The 20,518-nt window shown below is 39.0% G+C and overlaps 1 protein-coding gene across 1 annotated transcript in view; it reads right to left on the reverse strand.

The window, feature by feature from the left end:
• Positions 1 to 7,064: 7,064 nt before the first annotated feature.
• KIF25 (kinesin family member 25) overlaps positions 7,065 to 20,518 on the reverse strand; it is a 104,357-nt gene continuing 90,903 nt past the window's right edge. Inside the window, exons 13-15 of the mRNA XM_020970432.2 lie at positions 10,010 to 10,201; positions 9,128 to 9,283; positions 7,065 to 7,548 (exon numbers count right to left, since the gene is read on the reverse strand). Coding sequence (XP_020826091.2) covers positions 7,391 to 7,548; positions 9,128 to 9,283; positions 10,010 to 10,201 — 506 coding nt within the window. The 3' untranslated portion in view covers positions 7,065 to 7,390. The remainder of the gene's footprint in view (positions 7,549 to 9,127; positions 9,284 to 10,009; positions 10,202 to 20,518) is intronic.

Genomic DNA, 20,518 nt, shown 5'->3' on the forward strand with positions numbered 1-20,518 from the left:
TTTCTCTTCTGTATCTTTAATCTTTAATCAGAAATAGTGATTAAAACACCACCTGTGCCCTCAAAGTTTTTAGTTTTTCGTTGTTTGTTTTTATTTTTCTTATGAGTTCATGATCATTAGCAATACTTTCAAGTTCCTTATATTATAGTTTCTCATAGGAATCACTAGAAGTGGATAATGGTTATCAAATTTGAGAATTCCTGGGCAGTTCTCCATTGCATCCTGGATATATGCTCCAGAACTAACAGCTGCCTCAGTGTCCCTCAGTAAAGAGTCATCACCATAACTCTCTTCTTCCTTTGTATGTTGTGAGAAGACCTCTTGCATGATGATAATATCATTCCTTGGAACTCGAGAAGCTACTTCCTCCAGAAATAATGCAGCTTTTCCCTTTACAGGAAGATCTTTACACCTATTACCAGGGGTATGCTAATAAATGTTTAAAAAAAATTTTTTTGTGAGGCAATTGGGGTTAAGTGACTTGCCCAGAGTCACACAGCTAGTAAGTATCAAGTATCTGAGGACGTATTTGAACTCAGGTCCTCCTGACTCCGGGGCTAGTGCTGTATCCACTGAACCACCTAGCTGCCCCTTTAACTTTCTTAAATGTTAAATTTCTTAATGTTTAGCTTTCTTAAAATGCAAAACATATTAGTAAGTTTAATCTGTATTATTAATACTTTCTCCATTATTTTCTTAAGTCTAGATAACCAAAAAACAGTAAACCACTAATAGAGGAGACTGTTATTAAGATTCCCTCAGTTTAAGAATCCTTGGCCATATCATAGTTAATGACTGAAATGTTTAGTCTATTTAAATGGGAGTGGTGATGGTGTAGAATAACCTGCCCCTCTCTCACTTGTCTCCAGCTAATGCAAGAGTGTCCCCCAACAGGTCACCCATTTAAGGAGCAGCTTTCTATTCACTAATAGGAAAGGATCCCCTTGATTCAACAATATAGTCTCCAATGATTCATACAGAGTGGACCAAAGAGGAAGCTTTCTGTTCATTAATAGAACAGCATTCACTTAATTGAAAACTGACTTCCTCCTTGGAAAAGGGACACCACCTCCAGGAATCTAAATTTAGAAGATAAAAGATATATTGCCCTAAAGATGAACAGAAGATGGAAATATTCAATGTTGGAAAGGCTATAGGAAGTCAGGCACACTAACACCCTGTTTGTGGAGTTAAGAATTAGTTTACCATTCTGGAAAGCAATTTGGAATTAAGCTTTTTTAAAAAGGGATGAAAATATCCATATTTTTTGTTTGTTGGGTTTTTTTTAATTTTCAGCTTTAATTTTTCTCCCTCCCCACAGCTCCTCTCCTACTTGAGAAAGCAACCAGTACAATACATCTGACGTCATGCAAAGAAAATTAAAGTGAAAAAAAAATGCTTCAATCTGCACTAAGAGTTCATCAGTTCTCTCTCTGGAAGTGGGTAGCATTTTTCACCATAAATCCCTTGGAATGGTCATCAATCACTGTATTGATCAGAGTAGCTAAGTCTTTCACAATTGATTATCATTATGATATTGTTATTACTGTGTATAATATTCTTCTGATTCTACTAATTTCACTTTGCTTCAGTTCATGTAAGTCTTCCCAGATTTTCCCCTTTGTTATTTCTTATAGCACAATAGTATTCTATCACAATTACATACTACAACTTGTTCAGTCATTCCCCAAGTGATGGGAATCCCCTCAATTTCCAAGTTTTTGCCACCACAGAAAGAGCTGCTATAAATATTTTTGTACAAATAGATCCTTTCCCCTTTTGTTTTATTTCTTTGCAGCTAGGTGGCTCAGGGATAGAACACTGGGCCTGGAGTCAAGAAGACCTGAGTTCAAATCTGGCTTCAGACACTAGCTGTTGGCCCTGGGCAAGTCACTTAACCTCTGTTTCCCTTAATACCGTGGAGAAGAAAATAGCAAACCATTCCGGTATCTTTACCAAGAAAACCCCATGGGCAGTATTGGCATGCTATGGGGTTACAAAGAGTGGACACTGCTGAACAATAAGTAGTATTGCTAGGTCAAAGAGTATGCACAGTTTTACAATCCTTTGGGTATAGTTCCAAATTGTTCTCCAGAATGGCTGGACCAGCTCACAACTCCACCAATAGTGCATTAGTGTCCTATTTATCCATTTCCCCTCCAGCATTTTTCATTTTCCTTTCCTGTCATGTTAGCCAATTTATAGGTGTGAGGTGGCACCTCAGTTATCTTAATCTGAATTTTTCTAATTAACATCTTAAAATTTCTTCTTCTAAAAATTGCCTGTTTATATCACTTGACCATTTACCAATTTGGAAAGGCTCTTATTTTCATAAATTTGGCCCATTTGCCTATATATTTGAGAAATAAAATCTTTATCAGAGAAACTTGCTGAAAAAAATGTACCCCAGTTTCCTGCTTTCCTTCTAATTTTAGCTACATTGGTTTTGTTTGTGCAAAACCTTTTAAATTTCATGTAATCAAAATGATCTGCTGTCATCCTCTCCATCTCTTGTTTAGTCACAAACTCTTTCCTTCTCCATAGATCTGACAGGTAAACATTTCCATGCTCCTCTAATTTGCTTATGATATCACCCTTTACGTCTAAATCATGTACCCAATTTGACCTTATCTTGATATATAGTGTGAGGTGTTGTTCTATGCTTAGTTTTTGCCAGACTGTTTCCTAGTTTTCCCAGCAGTTTTTCTCAAATAGTAAGCTCTTGCCTCGATAACTTTGAATCTATGGTCATTTACTACTGTATATTGTGCACCTAATTTATTCCCTTAATCAACCACAGATGTACATATTTTTTGACTCAGAGACCCACAAATGCTCAAAGGAGGCCAAAGACAGAAGAAACTTCCCACGTACACCAAAATATTCATAGCAGAATTTTTTTTTGTGGTTCCAAAGAACTGGGAGTAGATACCCATTGATTGGGAAATGACTAAACATATTTTTAAGAATAATTTTTATTTTTGTTATTCTATACTTGGCAAACACCAATTAACACAAACATTTCCATATTCATGGAACAAAAAAGAGGCTTGTACATGAAACCACTAATCTCCATTACAAATAGCTTGCCCTTATTTTTTAAAACATATAATGAATTCAGTATTTTTATTTTAAAGTTGTATAGCTTATCCATGTCTGCCTCTAAATCTCCTTTTATTCTCATCTAGCTTTAAAAAATACTTCAATGACCTTCTTAGTTCTTTCTTTTCTTTTGTTAAAAAAATTATCATTCATCCCTTTCCCCATACCAGCACCCCAAATTTAAAAAGAAAAACTGACCTTCCCTGGTGACAGATAAGCATAATTAAGCACAACAAATTTGCACACTGGAATGGCTAAACAAGTTGGAATACATGAATATAGTGGGGAATTACTGGACTTTAAGGGGAAAAAATTAATATGAAGAATTCAGAAAAATATGAGAAGACTTACATGTCAACTGATGCAGAACAAAGTAAGCAGAACCAGGAAAACAATATACACGATGACTATGACAATAGAAATGGAAATACCAAATACCTAAAAATGGCTGCTGTATAGTTATAATGACCCAGAGAAGAGATGGAAAAATGTGCCTATTGCCTTTCTTTGAAGAGGCAGGGACTTATAGGTGTGAGTTCTGTATATACTGTCAGACTTGATGTTTGTGTTAGCTTTTCTGACTTGCTGTTTTCTCTTTTTTTATCCTTTTTTGTTTGTTTTTGCAAGGAATGATATTCTGGCTAGAGGAGAGGGCAGGATATATTTGGAAAGGTATGATATAAAAACAAAAGGTATCCATTTAAAAAAAAATCATTGCCTTGGATGCTAACAAGGAGAAACATGAGTAACACCATGTAGTTTTACCTGATCAGAAGTAGTAGGTGGAGCTTCGAGAATCAGAATTTCTGTAGTTTCTCTCCTAATTTTGTTTTCCTACTTTCTAGACAACCAGGAGGGGAGTAGCCCCTTGGTATTGTTCTTTCTTAGCCTTTTTCTATCTTTTTTTTCCCATGAAAATAAATAGAGGAATAGAGGTTTGCCCTCTATTATTATGTCCTGTTATTATTTATATTATTATGTAATATAATAATTATATTACATAATAATATTATTATATCCTGTGCCCTCTCCCTTTCTCTCTCTTCTAAACTCCAAGCGTTTTCACTGGTTGTCCAGGAATGTCCATGCCTGGACCTCTCTCCCTCTTCATCTCCGTCTCCTGGCTTCTCTGGCTTCCTTCAAGTCTCTGCTAATGTCCTACCTTCTACAAGAAACCTTCCCAGTCCTCCTTAATCCTAGTCCCTTCCCTTTGATATTATCCCCAATTGATTTTGTATGCATCGTGTTGGTACTAATTGTTTGCATGTTGTTTTCCCCATTAGACTGTGAGCTCCTTGAGAGCAGGGACTGTCTTTTGTCTTTCTTTGTATTTCCAGTGTTTAGCACGGTGCCTGGCTTATTGTATTGGCTTAATAAAAGCTTGGTGAATGGCTTTTGGTTGGCCTTGAGAGTGGAGTTCTCTTTCTCTCACTAAGTTCTGTCCTTTCCTGGAAGAGAGAACAGTAGTGAGCCATAATGACTCCTTAAACTTTGTGTGGACAGAGGAGCAATGAATGGTTTTTTTATATTCTTTTATCTCTTTTCTTCTCTCTTCTAGGAGTCAGGAATTCTGTATGGTCTGGTGTCAAGCCACGTTATGCCAGGCAAAGGACAGGAACTGATTGCTGATCCATTGTCATCCACCTTCTAGGAATGATTATCTTTTTCAGGATGCTTTTTTAATAAGTCTGTCTTTAGCAGAGGCAGCAGGGTGAATAGAAGGGCTGAAAATGAGTCCAAGTGCTTCCTCTGACACGTACTGGCTGTGTGACTCTGGACAAGTCATTTAATCTGTCCACCCTCAGGACGACTCTCTGAGTATAAATTGAAAAGAAGTACCAGCCTGTATTAATAGAGGGAACTTCTTCATTTGGAGTTCTCCATACAAATGAAACCACAAATCTGGTGCTCATTCCTATCCCTCTTTTCATCATAGGAATGACTATTTTTATTTATTTACTTTTAGATGGGGAGCGGAGTAGTTCAACTTCCACAGATTCTCAAGGCCAGTGCCTAGATCTGGCATTACTGGCTTTCGACATATTTGGGATGCAAAGAGGCTCAATCCCAGGCTCCAGTAAGGTTAATCTAAAGATAACAGTGTTTAATGTTTATCTCTAAAACACTGTACAGTCTTTCTTTCCATATTTGGTCTTCAAAGCAGAGCTGTGGCTCTCTGACCTTATAGGGTAAGCAAGGAGATGTGGATTAGGGTCAGAAAGGTAAGCAGCATTACTTAAGAAAAACAGCATGTTTCTGGTTCTATGTCTTCTTGTCTTTCATTTCTTCCTTGGAGGATATTAAGTGCACCAAATAGTTGGGGTGTCTTCTGTCTTTCTCTGCCCTCTTCTACTCACAAGATTTCTAGAGTATTCTGTTTCCATTGTCAGGGAAGGTGAAGGCTCCTCAGATGATCATATCTCCCTTGCGTCTCTCTGAACACTTTGAAGACTAGACAGCAGAACAATGTTCTGTACGTATTGTACTGGGCTCAATTAATACATGTTTAATTACTGTGCAGATAGTGAAATCAGATTTTATTATAGCCTGCCAGGAACTGCTACTATTCCCCAGGCCTATGGGAACATGAATTGAGGAATGAATGAAAAAGCATTTATTAAGTGTTTGCTATGTGCCAAAGGCCTGGGGATGCAAATAGAAAAAAAAAACCAAGACAGCCTTTACTCTCAGAGCTTACACACTAATTGGGATAGATAATACCTAAAAGAAAGTTCATCTGCAGGGTGGCTGGAAAGGCACAGGGGTCCTTAGGTTGTGTCATTAGGTCAGATAGGGGAGAGGAGGGTCCTACAGGTAAGGCTTGAAGGCCTTAGGAGACAGAAACAGGGATGATGGCAAAGCTTGCTGGCCCTCCATCTCCCTGAACAGACAAGTGATATGAGGACGTGGTGACTCCCACTTCATCAAAGCCATGTGAGCAGTTAAGTAACCCAGATTGGGTTCTGGCACTGCCAGGGGTGGCGGGGGCAGGAGAGGAGGTGGGGAGCAGGGAGGCAAGAGGATAAGGGCACCCCCAATGGTGGCTGCTCCATGTGTTTTAAAATGGTGAGGAAATGCTTCATCTCCTTCTGGATCATTATGCATATGGTGATTAAGGGGACATATCTCACAGTCCTATCATTATGTGGCATGGCTGGGGACCAATTGGGAGTCTTGGCTTGGCACACAGGGCACCAACCAAAGAGTTGTTTAGTCTATGCTAACTAGGGACTAGAGAAGAAAACTCTCCTCATCCTATCACATGGGAATGAGGGAAACCGGAGGATATTTCTTTTCTGGTACATCCATAAACCATTCATGCTACCAAGGCACCACCACGTGAAACATCTCTTTGTTACCCCATGACAAAGCCTCCCATTTTCAGAGCCAACATTAAATTGCTCGTGAAAAATTAAGTGATGCTCCTGGCCTCTAGTGCAGACCCCTTCTTTTCCCATGGGATGGCTGTCCAGCATGGACAATGGCAACTTGAGCCAGCCTGAGTTTCTAAGAGAGGACATGCCCCTCTCTGAAAGTGGAATGGTGCTCAGAATGGCTCTTTGGCCTCCGTTCCCTCCTCCTCAAGGGCTGAAGATGTGGACAACCTCACCCTTTCTAAACCTAGCTCCTCTGTGAAAGTCCAGGGTCAAATATAGTCAGCCACATCTGATACCAATCACGACATTCGCAAACCCTGAGGAAGGTCAGTCTTTTTGGAGTTGCAACCCCTTGAATTTGATTTGGTAACAAGCTTCTCTCCATAAAAGTGTTGGATTTATGATTTTAATTTTTAAGGGAATTAAAATGAATGTTGGGGCACTGTTTGACACAGCTGGAAAACTCTGCTGCAGAAGCAGGCCTGGTAATCCCTGGCACAGTGGTTCCCCACCGCCACCCCCACTGCTACCCCCTTCAGCTTGGTTGAATGCTATAGGTTTTATTTTCACAATTGCAGTGCCCTTCCCTTCCCTGTTCTATCAGTTGCTCCGTGGTGTTCTCGAAAAAGATCGGTCTGATAAAATATGTCATTTAGGCCTCTCACCCCTACCCCCATCTCAAATTCCGAAGCTTATGGTTTCTTTGATGATTTGTTACTGATACTGTTTGGGAGCTCTTGTCAATGTTTATTACTCCTCTCTTGGAATAAAACTATGTTTATGAAGTCCAAATGAAAAAGAGTTTATTTTTTTTCTGGCAGCTTACACTTTAAATTATGGCTCTCAGACAAGAAGATACATTTCAGGATGAGGAACTCATTAATATTTTTAATCCGTTAGAATCTCCTCTCTCATTTGGATTTGCCTGACACAAGCAGATTTCTTCTCTTGGCTTGGACTCTCTGAACTTGCCGTGCTCGGCTTCCAAACCCCAGGGACTGCAGTGTTTCTGCCAAATACTTCTGGCAAGGGGACACACAGAGCATCACCAATAACTTCGCATCACCCCCTTTTAATAAAAGAAAAAGTAAATACATACACATAGAGGAAGAAAACCAACTTTCTGATTCTTCACTTTCTTCCATCTTCTGGATCAGTAACATAATGCATTCTACAGAAGACCCTTCCTATCTGTTCCCCTACCTCTCAGGTGTCTCATAGAGGCTCCTATTATCAAGGCACACAAAATGATGACTGATGGCCAGAAGAAAGCGGATTAAGAGATCTGACTTCTTTCTCCATCCTTCTTTCTCTCCTGTATCTTCCTTACTTCTGGTGAGCCTTTATCTATAAGTCCATGTTGAGCATTTGAAGAATATGACTACTAATAATGATGAGAACAGCAATAACCCCATCATGTTTCATAGCATTTTTAGCTTCAAAGCACTTTCATGAGTACTCATTCATTTTATGTGTTTTTCTTTTTTTGTCTTGCCCTTGAATGTGTTTCTTTTCATGGAAGCTAGCTGCTGGACCACAGGGGGGTCCCACTGGGGTTCCCACTGGGGTGGGAATGAGGGTGGAGGAAGGGCTATAAAGCAATGCCCTGAATTATGCATACAACTCTTCAGGGCAGGCCTCATGAATGCAGAGGCCAATGAATACAAAAAGAGAGAGGAGAGGGGAAAAGAATAGGTCAAAAGGATGGAGAAAAGAAGAGAGAGAAGAGGAGGAGTAAAACTCGTGTAGGCTGAGATTGGTAGAGTGGAGTCAACAATTGCTTTGGATGCCACAGATTGGTGCCACATGCTCCCTAAGTATGGAAGACTCATCCTTCTTACCTGCAATTCAATCAGTAATCAGTCGTTAAGTTTCCATTATGTGCCTAGCACTATGGATAACACAGAAGACACAGTCTCTGTCTTTAAGGTCCTACAATCCATTTTAGGGTACAATAAATCCACACACAAAACAATTAGTAAGCAATATAAGATGGCTAAAAATTAAGTGCTAAGTTGTGCAAGGCAGACAGAGAGAGAGAGAGAGAGAGAGAGAGAGAGAGAACTAGTATGGTAGATAGAAAGTTGGATTGGGGTCAGAGGACCTGAGTTCAAAGTCCAGTTCTATGGCTTACTAAATTTATGACTGTGGGTAAAACAATTAACCTCTCTAGGGCTCAATTTCCTCATCTCAAACTTAGAAAGTTAGATTAGATGACCCCAAGGTCCTCTTTCAGCTCTAAATCTGTGATCCTGGTTGGTCGCTGTCCTTCATAGCTGAAGAAGACAAAATGACATCATTATGACAGACAGCATCCCTGACTGCGTCTGATCAGACCAACGTGAGCTCAGAAGGCTCTACCACAGGGCAGGCACAAAGAGTCCGTATGAACATTTGGAGCAGAGATGTCTCTAAATTTGCACATCTCACATTTCTTTCTAGTTACTGCAACTCTAATGATCCTAATGGAATTGGGGAGAGCATTCCAAGGGGGATAAGTAGAACCAGGCTCACTGTGTCATCACTAAGCATGATGAAAATATGACTTTGGCCTTATATGGTAGGCAGAGACTAGACTGAGTACTTCCAGAATATCCTTATGGTACAGAACATGAAAACAGGAGAAGGGAGAAGGGAAAGAAAGTTACCAATGGAATCTTGGAGGAGGTGGGTGAGTTTGCTGTTACGGTAAGGAATGTGACCACGGTGCTCTGACAGGGCTCCCAGAACATCAGCCAGGGCTGCTAAGCTTCGATTTATAAACGAGGTCTCCCTCAGGATCGTCCCTGTCACTCCAGACATACCTAAGGAAAACCAAAGCCACACTTGATTCTTACTTGCCTTTCGAATTTAGTTTTTGGGATTTGGTTTGGTTTTGTTTGTTTTTGCTAAGTATCACGAAGAATATAATTGAATAACTATGTCAGAAAAAAAAAGCAGAATAAAGATTTCACAGGAAATATCTTTCTCCATGTGGCTTTTTGTTTGTTTGATTTGGGTTTTTTTTGGCTAGGCAGTGGGGTTAAGTGACTTGCCCAGGGTCACACAGCTAGTAAGTGTTATGTGTCTGAGGCCAGATTTGAACTCAGGTCCTCCTGACTCCAGGGCTGGTACTCTACCTACTGCAACACCTACCTGCCCCCTCAATGTAGTTTTATTTATACATTTGTACATATACATTTATATATACATATATAAATATTATATATATATTGATACCATTAACTTTAGTCCTGTAACAAGCTAAACAGTTAGCAGCTAAAACTCTTGGTCAAGTGCTCCTTTATAATAATTTTCAAAACATTATTTGGGACAGGAGACTAGAGTTGTAAAAAGAAAAGGAAAAGAAAAAGAAAAAAATTTGGCCTGTTGGGATGTAATGAAGATTTAAAAAAAAAAAAGCTATCTGCAAAGGGTCTCAAACTTTTATCAGGTCTTTCTCACATTTTTTCCAAGCTCTCTATTCTGCAAACAGGTTCAAGTGAAGTGCTATCATGCCAAGGTTATCACTTCTGGAAGAGTCAACTTACCAATACATTCACTGCCAGCCAAGTCCACAAGTTGTAACTTGGCTTGGACCTGCTTCTGTTGCTCTGTGGGGTCCAGGGGGATCGGTGCTGGAGAAAGACCTCGGGGACAGAAGCCGGCCTTTTCACTTGTCTTTACTTTCTGAGTTGTGCATAGCATCTCTTCACACAGCTTTTGACTTAATTGTTGATCTGCTATAAATTAGGGGGAAACCACTGGTATTGGGTGAGGTAAAAAGATGATACAAGGGCTGTTGATGTGGAACCTTCAGCTCAGAGGCCAACAGATTCAACATATTCATGGGTCTACAAAACTGTTGTCGTTCACTTCATGTCTTATATAGGGACTGGAAAAACTGCAGAGTGATAATTAGTGATTTCTTTTGGCAATGATGCCAAAAACAAAAAAAGGAAGAGGGGATCATCATTTGTCTGTTGGATGTTAAACTAATCTCTAATTGCCAATACTTGTCTCAAGACAAATTAACAATGTTTTCCAGAGGGGTTAAGTTACAGTATGAGCAAATGTTTCCATTTTCATTAACACCAGAAAAACTATTCTAGGCAGAAAAAAATCTACCCTAATGTTTATAGGCCCCAAGAAAAAGGGATTTCACAGCCTCTCTTTGATAACCTAATGCAACAAGCCTTGACTTTCTTTACGTCAAACTTAAATTCTTTAGGTGGCAATGGACATTTCCTTTTGTCCTGTTCTTAAAGGTGGTAACCACTCTACTAGGGCCTAACACTGGGTCCTGACCATGGTAGGTTCTTAATAGTGGTTTGCTGAGTTGAATAACTATGATATTCTTCAAGTTTTTCAAGGTTATGCAATTCATTTTCAAGTATTTGTTTAACTATCTCTGTAAATGTGATGATATTTTTGGTATTTATTAAAGATAAATACACAGACAGGGAAAAAAAATAAATACAATCACAAGAAACCCCAGCAACAGGAGCACTTTTCACTTACCAGCAACATTTTTTTTTTTAATGGAAAACATAGTCCCTGGCAGTGGTTTTGTCAGGCCTTCTCCCATTTGTTTAGTCATAGGTTTTTGGCCTTTCCACAGGCCACCCATTTTCATTACCTGTTGGGTGTGCCCTGCTTCTCTATACAAACAACTTAATTAAATTCAATTTAACATTTATTAAGTACTTATCAAGCGCAAGGCATGAAGGCCACAAAAACAAGAATGGCCACATTCACTCAATAGTATAAGTCTATATAAAATATATGCAAGGTAAATATAATTTGGATATGGGAAGAAGGAAAGCACTATCTGGGGAGCTTCAGGTGAGGCCTTGTGTAGGAGGTGACACCTGAGATGAGCCCTAAAAGAAGCTAGGAATTCCAAAAGGTGGAAGTCACGAGGGAAATTATTCCATGTGCAGAGCAGAAGATGGAATGTTGTATATGGGGTTTGGCAAATGGACCAGTTTAAATAGAATGCAGAATGGGAAGGGTAATTCGTGTGAAATCAGTATGTACAGAAAGGGTGGATCCAGGTTGTGAGAGGTGGTAAATGCCAAACTGAGAAGACAGTATTTTATCCTGAAAGCCACTGAAGCTTCTTGAGCTGGACAGCGATATATCTGGGTAGAATCTTGAGAAATATGTACATTTAGTCAGTAAAGAGGACAGAGAAGCAGGGTGAGAAGCAGAAGAATAGTCTTGTGGAAGCCAAAAAGAAAGCAGTGGCTAATGGCTAAAAACACACTGAATACTGTGGAAGTTAAGGATCTGGGCTGAGAAAGAACACTGGATTTGATGACTAAGAGGTCAATGGTGACTACTTTCCAGAGAAGTTTCAGTGCTGTGGTTAAGAGAAGACAGGAGGTCAGAGTGTAAGAGGCCGTTGTATGGAAGAGAGATTAGACTTGTTCTTGGCCTTTGAGAGCAGAACTAGGAATCATGGGTAGACGTTGCAGAGAAGCAGGTATAGGTTTGGTGTCAGAAAAATCATACAAAACGTGCAAAAATGGTTAAAGCACCTTTTTTGGGGGGGTAGCAAAGAAAGAAAAAGCAAGGAGGTGCCAATCAACTGGGGAACTGCTAAACAAATTATGGTATATGAACGTAATGGAATAATACTACTGTTCTGAAAGAAATGATAAAGGGAGGGATTTCAGAGAAACCTGGGAAGACTTTTATAAAAATTAGAATGAGAAAAATGAGAATAATTTATAGAATAACAACATTGTAAAGACAACTTTGAAAGACTTAAGAACTCTGATCAATGCAATGACCAACCAAAATCCCATGATGAAACATATTACCTGCCTACTGATTGGTAATAGACTTAGCATACATACATACACACGCGCGCGGGCACACACACACACACACACACACACACATATGTACCAATGTGAGAATTGATTTTGTTTGACTATGAATATTTGTTATAAGAATTCTGTTTTTCATTAAAATTGTTTTTACATGTAACTGGGGGAAAATAAAAATAAAATACAAAATTTTTTTTTAAAGATTTTTATTTTTTTCTTTTTCAATGGAAAGTGATGGGATAAGAAGGAAAGTGTCAATTGAAAAAATAAGGTTTAAAAAATTAGATAAAATAAAATATTCCTAACAATTAGATTTGCTAAAAATTGGAATGGGCTGCCTTGGGAGGTCTAAGGTTCTACTAGCAAAGGCTGGATGACTTCTTGCTGGTTATGAGAAAATATTCTTGTTCAAGTATAGGTTGGACTAGTTGGCCTCTGAGCTCCCTTATACTTTGGAGATTCTGTGGGGGTGGTGAGGCAGATGACTCTTTTTTGTTTTTGTTTTTGTTTTTGCGAGGCAATGGGGTTAAGTGACTTGCCCAGGGTCACACAGCTAGTAAGTGTTATGTGTCTGAACTCAGGTCCTCCTCAATCCAGGGCCAGTGCTCTATCCACTGCCACCTAGCTGCCCGCAAGGCAGATGACTCTTGAGAATCTTGGCAGTAAAAAGATTTAGGTAAAGTAGGTGAGTCAAAGGCTTTTGTTTGTTTTTAAAGACATCAGGTAGTATATTTGTAGACAGAACATGAATTGGAGAGATTGTTGATGCTGGAGACCAAAGGGAAATAATAGAACAAAGCCCTAAAAGAAGCTGGAAGGCATTAAAAATGCATGTTTTTATAGCACTTTACATAGTTTACAAACCACTTTCCTCACAAAAACCCATTGATGTCCCTAGTGCAAAGATCAATATGCTCATTCATTCAAAAGAGAAAAGGAGAAAAGAGAAGGAAGAAGGAATTAGGATGAAGATAGATTAAGGGAGGGATTAGTCCTAAACAAAACCAACTCTAAGGATGTATAAAAATATTCACAGCTCTTTTTGAAGTGTCAAAGAATTGAAATCTGAGGGAGTGCCTATAAATTGGGAAGTGGCTGAATAATTATGGTATATACATGAGGGAATATTATTATACAATGATAAATTAGTAGCATGTATGTATATATATATATATATATATATGTGCATGTGTGTGTGTGTGTGTGTGCATATATATATATATATATGTATATGCACATCACACACATTTCTTTTGGATGTGACCAATATAAAAATTAGTTTTTTCTTGACTACACATGTTTCTAACAGGGGGGTTGTTTTTCTTCCATTCTCAACTGGGAGAAGGGAGGGAGAGAAAGAAGATTTTTGTTGATAGAAAAAATAGAGTACAGAAGGAACACACGTATTATCTCCCCGTATTAGAAGGTAAACAATTTATCTTTGTTTAGTCCTTTATGTGTGTTCATTTGTGTTTACCTTGTTTATGTTTCTCAACTCCTATTTGAACTTCAAGGTTTCTATGGAGCTTAAATCTTTTTATCAGGAATGACCAAAAGTCCTCTATTTCATTAAAGATTCATTTTTTTTCATAGTAGGATTATACTTAGTTTTGCTGAGTAAGTTATTTTTTACTATAAGCCTGCATCTTTTGCCTTCTGGATCATTGCTCCACAACATCCCAAGCTCTCCACTCTTTTGTAGGTGTGGCTCTTAAATCATGTGAAATTCTGATGGGCTCCTCGCTACTTGAATTTTTTTCTTCTGGATGCCTTTAGTATTTTTTCTTTGACCTGGAAATTATAGATTTTGGCTATAATGTTCATGAGAGTTTTCCTTTGGGGGATTCTTTCAGGAGGAATTGGAGGATTCTATTTCTTCTTTGCTCTCTGGTTTTAAGAGATTTGAGCATTGAGTTTTTGGGTTTGGTTTTTTTTTTTAAAGATTTCTTGAAATATGATACCCAGGCTTTGGTCATAGCTTTTAGGTAATCCAGTGATTCTTAAATTTTTTTTTCTGCTCTATCTGCTTTCAATGTTAGTTATTTTTGTTAAAAGATATCTTACATTTTCTTCTACTTTTTCAGTCTTTTGATTTTGTTTTAATATTTCTTATTGTCTCATGAAGTCATTTTCTTCTATTTGGTCCATTCTAACATTCAGGGAATTTGGTGCTTGAACAAAGTTTTGTACCTCTTGTACTAAGCTGTGAATTCCCTTTTTAATTATCTCCCCCCCCCCATAATTCTCATTTCTTTTCCAAGTTTTTCTCTAGCACTCTAATTCATTTTTTAAAATTTTTTACTCATTTATTTTTTTTAAATGTAAATTTATTTATTTTTAGTTTTCAACATTTACTTCCACAAGATTTTGAGTTCCAAATTTTCACCCCATCTCCCCCCTTCCCCCACGCCAAGATGGCATGCATTCTGAATACCCCTTCCCTAGTCTGCCCTCTCTTCTATCTTTCCCCCCCTTCTCTTATCCCCTTCCCCTTCTATTTTCCTGTAGGGCAGGATAGACTTCTGTACCCCATTTCCTGCATTTCTTATTTCCCAGTTGCATATGAAAACATTTTTTTAAATATATGTTTTTAAAACTTTGGGTTCCAAATTTTCTACCTTCCTCCCTCCCCACCCACCCTCATTGAAAAGGCAAGCAACTCAATATAGGTTATACATGCGCAGTTATGCAAAACACTTGCATAGTAGACATGTTGTGAAAAACTAACTCTATTTCCCTTAATCCTATCCTGCCCTCCCATTTATTCTATTCTTTCTTTTGACTCTGTCCCTCTGCAGAAGTATTTGCTTCTGATTACCCCTTTCCCAATCTGCCCTCCTCTCTATCATCCCCCTGCTCTCTTGTCCCCTTCTCCCCCTATTTTCCTGTAGGGTAAGACAGATTTCCATACCCAATTGAATGTGTATGTTATTCCCTCCTTAAGCCAAATCCTATGAGAATAAGATTCACTCATTCCCTCTCACCTTCCCTGTTTCCCCTCCACTGTAAGAGCTTTTCTTTTCTGTTTTTTTTGTGAGATAATTTACCCCATTCTACCTCTCCCTTTTCTTCTCCAATATAATCCTCTCTCACCCTTAATTTTATTCTCCAGATATGACCCCTTAATCTTCAACTCACCTGTGCCCTCTATCTACTATCTATCATCTATCATCTATCTATCTATCTATCTATCTATCTATCTATCTATCATCTACATACATATATTTTTTCCTCCAACTACCCTAATACTGACAAAGTCTCATGAGTTATAAATATCATCTTTCCATGCAGGAATGTAAAACAGTTCAACTTAATAAGTCTCTTATGATTTCTCTTTCCTGTTTACCTCTTCATGTTCCACTTGAGTCTTGTATTTGAAAGTCAAATTTTCTATTCAGCTCTGGTCTTTTCATCAGAATGCTTGAAAGTCCTCTATTTCACTGAATGACCATTTTTCCCCTGAAGGATTATACTCAGTTTTGCTGGGTAGGTGATTCTTGGTTGTAATCCTATCTCCTTTGCCCTCCGGAATATTATATTCCATGCCCTGCGTCCTTTAATGTAGAAGCTGCTAAATCTTGTGTTATCCTGATTGTGTTTCCACATACTTGAATTGTTTCTTTCTGGCAGCTGTAATATTTTCTCCTTGACCTGGGAACTCTGGAATTTGGCTACAATATTCCTAGGAGTTTTCCTCTCTTTCAGGAGAGATCGTGGATTCTTTCAATTTCTATTTTGCCCTCTGGTTCTAAATATCAGGGCAGTTTTCCTTGATAATTTCTTGAAAGATGATCTAGGTCTTTTTTTGATCATGGCTTTCAGATAGTCCAATAATTTTTAAATTCTCTCTCCTGGATCTATTTTCCAGGTCAGTTTTTTTCCAATGAGATATTTCATATTGTTTTCTAATTTTTCATTCTTTTGGATTTGTTTTACAGTGTCTTGATTTCTCATAAAGTCACTGTCTTCCAATTGCTCTATTCTAATTTTTAAGGAAGTATTTTCTCCAGTAATCTTTTGGACTTCCTTTTCCATTTGGCCAATTTTTCTTTTTAGGGCATTTTCTCCTCATTGGCTTTTTGGACCTCTTTTGCCATTTGGGTTAGGCTTTTTTTTAAGGTGTTATTTTCTTCAGTATTTTTTGGGTCTCCTTTAGCAAGCTGTTGACTTGTTTTTTTTTTGGTTGTTGTTGTTGTTTTGTTTTTTAGGCAATTGGGGTTAAGTGACTTGCCCAGGGTCACACAGCTAGTAAGTGTCAAGTGTTTGGTCTGAGGCCAGATTTGAACTCAGGTCCTCCTGACTTCAGGGCCAGTGCTCTATCCACTGCGCCACCTAGCTGCCCCTGTTGACTTGTTTTTCATTATTTTCTTGCATCACTTTCATTTCTCTTCCCAGTTTTTCCTCTACTCCCCTTACTTGCTTCTCAAAATCCCTTTTGAGCTCTTCCAAGGCCTGGGACTGATTCATATTTTTCTTGAAAGCTTTGGATGTAGGAGCTTTGACTTTGTTGTCTTCTTCTGGTTGTATGTTTTGATCTTCTTTGTCACCAAAGTAAGATAATATAGTCTGACTCTTTTTGCACTGCTTGCTCATGATACCGGCCAATTACCTGAGTTTTAAACTCTTTGTTAAGGTAAGAGTTTGCTTCCAATGTGGAGAATGTACTGCCCCAAGCTTCAGGGGTTTGTACAGCTGTTTTCAGAGATACTTCTAGGGACCTGTAAATTTTCAGTTCTTCCAAGGTGGTATGATAAGGGGCTAGGTGTTTGCTCCTTTCCTGTAGAGAGGAGGATTTCCTCTCTACAGCCACTACAAACTCCACTGTGCCAGCACTCCTCCTCACCCCAGGACCGCCCCTCAGAACTGTGACCCATATCCAAGCACGGGCAAAGCAAGATATTCCTGCCTCGGCACTGGCAAAGAGACCCCTGCGATACCCCTCTGATCAGCCACTAGATTCCCCCTCAGTCTGTGGGCTGGAAGCTCAGGATGCAGCCCCCTCCCTGGGCCATGCTCAGGGAATAGAGCTGAGACCCCGCGCCTCTCTGTCAGCACTGCACCACAGAAACAGACTCTTCCCACTGACCTTCTAAGTTGTCTTTGGTGTTCGTGGGTTGAGAAGTCTGGAAACCACCACAGCTGCCCAAGATTCTGTCTTCTGAGGTCTGCTCCAGGTTCACTGCAACCTGCGTGCCCACTTCGAGCCACGCTCCTCTTCCAGCCTGGCGTGATATACCTTTCCAATCAATCATCCAAGGTTGTCTTGGGCTGGAAATTTGCTTCACTCTTTTTGTAGATTCTGCTGCTTTAGAATTTGTTTAGAGCCATTTTTTATAGGTATTTGGAGGGGTTTGGGGGACAGCTGAAGCAAATCACTGCATTTACTCTGCCCTCTAATTTAATTTATTAAAGCATTTTTAACTAAAAAGAAAACTCTTGGTTTACTTCTTCCAGGAATTCTTCTTAAATGTGTGTCCAAGCTGTGTTTTTCTTTGAGACTTGGTTGTAGATGTTTTAGAATTATTTTCTTCCAGGTTTGTGTCCTGTTTCAGTGCTCTCATCATGGTCTGATCCAGGAATAAGATTGATCACTTCTCCTCCTTGCCCCTAGCCTGAGCTCTGCAAATTCCTGACATGGGTTTGGGTATGAGCCACAGCAGACCACTACAGGAAGACTCTGACACTACTCTGCTGTTTCAGAGTGAAAGAACTATAGGCTTCACTTTAATCTGCTTCTTGCCCTGATTGTTCCTTTGCAGGATTCCTGCTGGGTCGAATGTGAGCTTGAACTAGACCCTGCTACATTCCTTGGGAGTCGCACAGCTGCTGTTTGATTCTGAACTTGCTTCTCAGTCAATAAATATCCTATGGCCCATGATAATTTCATTTCGTTGTTGTTCACTCATTTTCAGTTGTGTCTGATTCTTCATGAGCCCATCTTGGCAAAGATACTGGAGTGGTTTTCTGATTTTCTTCTCCAGCTCATTTTACAGATGAGGAAACTGAGGCAAACAGGGTTAAGTGGCTTGCCCAAGATCACAGAGCTAGTAAGTGTCTGAGACTGGATTTGAACTCAGGTCTTCCTGACTCGAGGCCCAGTGCTCTATGTACTGTACCATGTAGCTGCTCCTGATAAATGCTTACCTGGACTATTACTTTGAGATGCAAGTTCCCTAGATCTATGACCTAGAACTGGGTAGTAGGTGACAAAGCTGCCAGTCAGCACCTTCCTACACCTTGTATGAAGTCATAGTGCTCTGTATGGGTTAGGAACTTCATGTTGTACTGGGGTACTAGAAAGTACCAGTAGCTCCTGGCTACACCCCATACCCAGAGTCTATAGACTTCTCTATCTCCCTATACCAGCCTGGGCTGGATAAATGACTCACTGTGATTTTTTTTTCTTGGATTTTCCAATCAGAACTCAGTCTGGTTCATTACCTAGATCTGTCTGGAAGAGTTTTGGGGGAGTACTCACTGTACCTCTTCTCTATACTCTGTCTTCTTGACCCTGCCCAGTATGCCTGTTCTTATAGATAAGGAAATGGAAGCTTGAAGAGTTTGCATTGCTCAAGATCACAAAAACTGGTAAGTGGTAAAACCAGAACTCAATCCCAGGTGTTCTGGCTCCAGGAAATGGTTTGCCACTATGCACTGTCGTGACTGGATCAACTGGACATGTGTCAACCTTCCTCTAGGACAGAAGGGACAATAACAAGAATAAGGGAGATTCTGAATAAGTAAGTGTGTGTGTGTATACACATAGATATATGTGTGTATATGTATGTGTGTGTGTGTGTGTGTGTGTGTATATATATATATATATATATCATATATATATATGTAAAATTATTTCATACATACTTCTATTTGTCAGTTCTTTCCCTGGATGCAGATAATATTTTTCTTCATATATCCTTTGGATGTTATATTTGGATGTTTATAATAGTCAAAATGACTTAGTTGCTCAAAGTCATTCTTAGGGGCAGCTAGGTGGTGCAGTGGATAGAACACCGGCTCTGAATTCAGGAGGACCTGAGTTCAAATCTAGCCTCAGACACATAATACTTACTAGCTTTGTGACCCTGGGCAAGTCACTTAACCCCATTGCCTAAGCAAAAACAAAAAAAACCAAAGTCATTCTTAAAACAATATTGCTATTATTGTATACAACATTTTCTTGGTTCTGCTCATTTCACCCTTCATTATTTCATGCAAGTCTTTCCATGTTTTTCTAAGATCATTGAGTTCATCATTTCTTATAGCACAGTAGTATTCCATCACAGTCATATACCACAACTTATTCAGCCGTTCCTCAATTGATGGGCATCTCTGCAACTTCTAGTTCTTTGCCACCACAAAGAGAGCTGCTAAAAACATTTTAGGACATATAGGTTCTTTTCCTTTTTCCCTGGTCATTTTTGGAAATAGTTCTAGTAGTGGTTGTCCTATATCTCTCCTTTTGGGACCTTAACTCTTAGAAAGTGCCAACTACACCTATTTGCCATTTTCACATTCCACTCACTTCTCAACCCCTTGTAACTCAGTTTTGACTCTACCATTCAAGAAACTGGTGTTCCTTTTTATTTTTTTCTCAAATTAATGTAAAAAATTTTTAAACATTTGTTTTTCTTAAATTTTGAGTTCCAAATTCTCTCCCTCCCCTACTCCCTCCTTGAGAAGGCATGCAATTTGATATAGACTGTAAATGTGCAATCATGCAAAAAATATTTCCACATTAGCCATGGTTACAAAAGAAAACAGAGACCAATCCCCTCCCCAAGAAAAATAAAAAAATAAAAAAGTATGCTTCAATCTGCGCAGATGCCATCAGTTCTTTCTCTGGAGATGGATAGTATTTTTGATCATAAGTCCTTTGGAACTGGCTTGGATTATTGTACTGCTAAGAGCATTTAAGTCATTCACAATCAATCATTGTATGATACTGCTGTTACTGTGCACAATATTCTCCTGATTCTACTCACTTCACCTTGCATCAGTTCACATAAATCTTCCCAGGTGTTTCTGAAAGTATCCTGTTCATCATTTCTTACAGCACAATAGTTTTTCCATTACATTCATATACCACAACTTGTTCATCCATTCTCCAATTGCTGGGCATCCCTTCAATTTCCAATTTTTTGCTACCACAAAAAGAGCTGCTGTAAATATTTTTATACAGAGAGGTCTTTTTCCTTTTTCTTTGATCTCTTTGCAATACAG

This window comes from Phascolarctos cinereus, unplaced genomic scaffold (assembly GCF_003287225.1).
Source record: "Phascolarctos cinereus isolate Bilbo 61053 unplaced genomic scaffold, phaCin_HiC Scaffold_5;HRSCAF=322, whole genome shotgun sequence".
In the NCBI taxonomy this organism is placed as follows: domain Eukaryota; kingdom Metazoa; phylum Chordata; class Mammalia; order Diprotodontia; family Phascolarctidae; genus Phascolarctos; species Phascolarctos cinereus.